Here is a 5451-nt window from a genome sequence, read left to right as displayed (position 1 = left end):
TCCAGTCGTCGTACTTTAACGAACTCCTCCTAGAGTTTTAATCCGATCAACATCATCTTCATGTCATTCTAATCTTAAGGCCTTTGCGAAGCTAAATTGCGGAGATCCTGACTTTTCATGGGGGAACGTGACCCTGGCGGCCATCCAAAGTTTGGCGTTTCGCCATGAACAGGAAGTTGTTGTAACTCAGGCCTACAATGTGCAACAGGCCCCAGACTTCACCCAGACTTCACACATTTGATAAAAGTCCTGGCCTGAAGACATCTACATGGTAATATTCAGATACAGTTATAGCGCCACCTGCAGGAAACAGGAAGTGGCATGTTTTAAACTGTGATTAACTCACAGAGATTCAAACAGGTCAGCAATATATTTGGCCAGTATGATCTTCAGACCTTTGTGATGATACATTGCAAGTTCCTGACTTTTTGTTGAGGGGCGTGTCCATGGCGGCCTGACAAAGTTTGATGTTTCGCCATGAAACAGGAAGATATAGTAACTCAGGCACAAAATGTCCGAACAGTCTCACACTTCACACATTTGATAAAAGTCCTGGCCTGAAGACATCTACATGGTAATATTCAGATACTGTTATAGCGCCACCTGCAGGAAACAGGAAGTAGCATGTTTTAAACTGTGATTTACTCCTCATACAGGTTCAAACAAGTCAGCATCATATTTGACCAGTATAGCCAGTATGATATTCAGACCTTTGTGATGATACATTTCATGATCCTGACTTTTAGTTGAGGGAATTGAAACAAATTACAAAATTGCACAGGAAATCAAAAATAACGGACTTCCTGTTGGGTTTAGAGATATGCTCCAAGAGACTTTTCTTAATGATTCGGGGAGTTCTATCAACCTACCAAATTTGGTGCATGTACGTATTGCGTAGTGGCCTGGGCAGTTCTAGGTGGCGCTAGCGAGCCATTTTGCCACGCCTAATTTTAAAACCCATATCAGACGTAAATTTTTGCAAGGTCTGATGCGTGTGCGAATTATTGTGAGTTTTTGAGCATGTTTAGGCCTTCAAATTAGCGATCAAAGAGGGAGAAGAAGAAGAAGAAGAAGAAGAAGAAGAAGAAGAATAAACAACACAGAAACAAAAGGGCTCTGCACTACGGTGCAAGCCGGTGACTTGCTCCTCCGTGCTCGGGCCCTAATAAACAACACAGAAACAAAAGGGCTCTGCACTACGGTGCAAGCCGGTGGCTTGCTCCTCCGTGCTCGGACCCTAATAAAACCAAAGCTATCTTAACAATTCATAAAATGAGAACAAAATTCCTTTAATATGAGTGAGTGTTTTGGGTCATATGCTCTAGGTGTGCAAAGTGTACTCTACTCTAAGTGTAGTCTATTTAACCACATGCATAAACCCTAGGAATGTAACGATTCACCGTGAGCCGGTTGAAAATCTTTATAATGTGACGATTTAAGTCGGTTGAGATGTTAAATGAATCGCAATACATGTTTTGAACAGCAGGGGCCCCTGTTAACTGCAAACATGGAAAACGTGGATATGTTGATATTTCTTTGAAAAATCCAAGTTACGAAAAGCAAAAGTGTTAGTTTGTTTATATTAAAGAGTCTTTTGTATTATTCATTTTTTAAGTGATTCGGAATTTGTTTTAAAATTGCAATTTAGTTTTATTATTTGACAAACAAGACATTTTTATTTTACAAAGAAATGTGCAGCATTTGAGAAATAATAAAAGGGTAATTGTTCCATTTCTAAATTGTGAACAAAACGTATCGTGAAATGTATCGAATCGTTACATCCCTAATGAACGCAGGTGGTCAACATGTGCACAACGATTGCTTGACACCAGCAGTTTATGCAGACAGAGGGTGTGCAGTTAAAAAAATTAGAGCGAACCCATACATCACTCACATACACTGCTAATTAAATCCGTCTCACTCACATTGTGTGTATACGCTAACATGCGTTTAAAATCCAAAACATACTTTCGGTTTAAGAGGAAACGTTCCTTACCAGACAGGAAGCTAAGTGGTAATCTGCGAGGTACGAGGCCTTTTGGGTATTTCTCCCACGCATCCTCATAAATCTTCAGCTTCTCATCTACGCTTGCTGAAATACACAAGAGGTTCAAGCTAGAATCACTGCATTTTCTTAAATGATGTTACTAATATGCATACTATAATAACACAATCAGCAATCTACACAAAGATCTCATCTTTGTGAGTGAGGTTTTGTACCGGGCTTGAAGGCTTTCTCCAGGCCATGGTAATAAGACCAGTTCTCTGGATTTCTCTCCTGCAGTCGTCTGTACACATCCGCTGCCTCCTCATACCGTTCCAGACTCAACAGCAGCTCTCCTACTCACCCACAACATTACAAGAGAGGGAATGAAAATATTCACCACGAGCACCACAAAAAATTCATATCTGGGGTTTATGCAGATATGCAATACGTATGTACCTTTGGTCTCCTCCACGGCCAGTTTATCACAGATTTGTTTCTCGTAGGTGGTGAGATGCTCCAGAGCTTCTCTCATGAGCCCGGCCTCCCTCAACACCTGATTCTGATAAAGCAGCAGCTCGCTGTACTCATAATCCACTTTATCAGGTGATGTCTAAAAACACACACACATATAAACACATACATAAAGAGAGCAGGTTTACCTGGAGATTAATAACTCCCCAATCCATCGCAAATGTTACACAGTTACGAACAATTTATTCAGCCTGCCAACATTTTGCTTCCGGTGGTGCAAGAAACCAATAAGAGGAAGTAAGAGTCTTCTTATCTTGGACTCCATAAGAACCGTGTGCCATTGTGTTGCCTGTTGACCTGTCATGGCAGGTTGATGTCCTCACAATACCTCATTTTTACAACTGCTGTATTTCTCTATGCACCTCTGCACAAACACTTTACCACAGTGGTTCTCCACTGGTTTTGCTTTAGGACACAGTTTTTACATTTTGACAAGTAGTGAAAAGTTACATTAAAATGTATTCCAACCCTAAATGGACTTTGTCTGCTAAATCTATATTCACCTGCTGTGTTTTTCTAAACTCTTCGATGATTTTAGCCGCCATCTCATAGTCCCCCAAGAGGTGATACGCGATGGCGTAACCAATCCATGATGCTCGCTGGGCCGGTCGCAACTGTAGCAGCTGATACCGGGTCTCCTGTTAGACAGACACATGCACACAAAAACAGTCAGAATATGTTTTTATTAGGGATGCACCGAATGTTCGGCCACCGAAAATGTTCGGCCGAATATAGCAAAAAACGCAAGTTCGGTGTTCGGCCGAATATGTGAAGTGCCGAATAAATTTTATCGAACATGACTCGTGATATGATCAAGCAGCAACCAGCGCAGAGAGAGAGAGAGAGAGAGAGAGAGAGAGAGAGAGAGAGAGAGAGAGAGAGANACCCTGGTGGCCTGCCAAAGTTTGGCGTTTCGCCATGAACAGGAAGTTGTTGTAACTCAGGCTTACAATGTCCAACAGGCCCCAGACTTCACCCAGACTTCACACATTTAATAAAAGTCCTGGCCTGAAGACATCTACATTGTAATTTTCAGATACAGTCATAGCGCCACCTGCAGGAAACAGGAAGTGACATGTTTTAAACTGTGATTAACTCCACATAGAGATTCAAACAGGTCAGCATCATATTTGGCCAGTATGATCATCAGACATTTGTGATGATACAATGAAAGATCCTAACTTTTTGCTGAGGGGCATGTCCGTGGTGGCGTGACAAAATATGATGTTTCGCCATGAAACAGGAAGCTATAGTAACTCAGGTACACAATGTCTGACCAGACCCAAACTTCACATGTTTGAGAAGAGTCCTGGCCTGAACACATATCTATGTCACTGTTCACTCATAGCAATAGCGTCACCAGCTGGCAAAAGGGAATGTGACACATTTAAATAAATAATAAATCCTACTATAATTCGCCTGCATTAATTTTATTGCCTGTGATTACACATATCCATGTCAGTGTTCACTTATGGCAATAGCGCCACCAGCTGGCAAAAGGGAAAGTGACACATTTAAATAAATAACAGGAAATCTAGTATGTAAATAAATTAAAGTCTTTCTATTATATAACTCCCTAGACCTTTGTGACGATACATTGCAAGTTCCTGACTTTTCGTTGAGGGGCGTGTCAAAGAGTTGATGTTTCGCCATGAAACAGGAAGCTATAGTAACTCAGGCACACAATGTCTGAACGGCCTCACACTTCACATGTTTGATAAGAGTCCTGGCCTGAACACATATCCATGTCGGTGTTCACTTATAGCGATAGCGCCACCAGCTGGCAAAAGGGAATGTGACGCATTTAAATAAATAACAAATCCTACTATAATTCGCCTGCATTAATTTTATCACCTATCATTTACTTTTTTTCTTTACATGGCAAAATTCAGATACAGTTATAGCGCCACTTGCAGGAAACAGGAAATGGCATGTTTTAAACCATTTTTAACTGCTCATAGAGCTTCAAATAGGTCAGCATCACATTTGAACTGTATAGCCAGTATGATCTTCAGACCTTAGTGAGGATACATTTCATGATCCTGACTTTTCATTGAGGGGCGTGTCCGTGGCGACCTGATAAAGTTTGATGTTTCGCCATGAAACAGGAAACTATAGTAACTCAGGCACACAATGTCCGACAAGCCTCATACTTCGTATGTTTGTTAGGAGTCCTGGCCTGAACACATATCCACGTCAGTGTTCACTTATAGTCATAGCGCCACCAGCTGGCAATAGGAAATATGGCACAGAAAAATCTATAATGTAACTCCTTACATGCACGTTGCCCACCGTTCACTGTTCCTGAGGTCGACGGGTGGTGATGGCACAGGGTTGCGGTTACACTTTTGCGCGAGGGCCCGATCATCGCTGCTTGCAGCTTTAATTATTAGGGCCCGAGCACGGAGGAGCAAGCCACCGGCCAGAAGCATGGCGACCTCGCCCCGAAGTACGGGAACATCCTAGCCTCTGACTGAGGTATATCGGATGCCCTGAACTTTGGCGGGCGTGAGGCGACTGGATCGTGTAGCCGAGATGGATCGTCTTCCCTAGACAGCCTGACAGTCTGGGAAGCCGGACAGGCTCCCAGAAATGAGACAGGGGGACTAAAGGTACGATCGTTTTCATCGTCCCCCGGGGGGTGGTTCAATGGCTAGCAGTACGGATTCCTTGCCCCGGGGAGGAGATCGGCTCTGCTGTTTTTCCTGCCAGGCGACTGCGCAGCTCAACGTACTGTCTGACTGAGAGTGCTGAGGGCTGGTGTTTATACTCGACATTGCGCTTCACCATGACGCAACGTCGAGTTTGCCGTTCACCATTGTGCAGAGGGTGGGAGCAGCTGTGATAACCCAGAGAGAGAGAAAACTCTCTTTTTTGAGAGTAAGTGGGTACTAGCCCCCCGGAGGGGGCCAGCAGATGGAGAGACGGGGCAG

General features: G+C 43.2%; 1 protein-coding gene across 1 annotated transcript; it reads right to left on the bottom strand.

Moving 5' to 3' along the window:
- Nucleotides 1-1683: 1683 nt before the first annotated feature.
- Nucleotides 1684-3156, bottom strand: LOC130551082 (N-alpha-acetyltransferase 15, NatA auxiliary subunit-like; the record flags this gene model as incomplete). The annotated part of the gene is made up of 4 exons (XM_057328641.1): nt 1684-2092; nt 2221-2340; nt 2444-2597; nt 3022-3156. Coding segments are annotated over 4 exons (615 nt in total), but the record flags the coding sequence as incomplete, so codon positions are not given.
- Between the last annotated feature and the right edge of the window lie 2295 nt (nt 3157-5451).

The sequence above is a fragment of the Triplophysa rosa genome, unplaced genomic scaffold (assembly GCF_024868665.1).
Source record: "Triplophysa rosa unplaced genomic scaffold, Trosa_1v2 scaffold612, whole genome shotgun sequence".
NCBI lineage: Eukaryota > Metazoa > Chordata > Actinopteri > Cypriniformes > Nemacheilidae > Triplophysa > Triplophysa rosa.
Note: the sequence above shows the minus strand (reverse complement) of the source record. Positions and strands in the feature narration are given on the sequence as shown.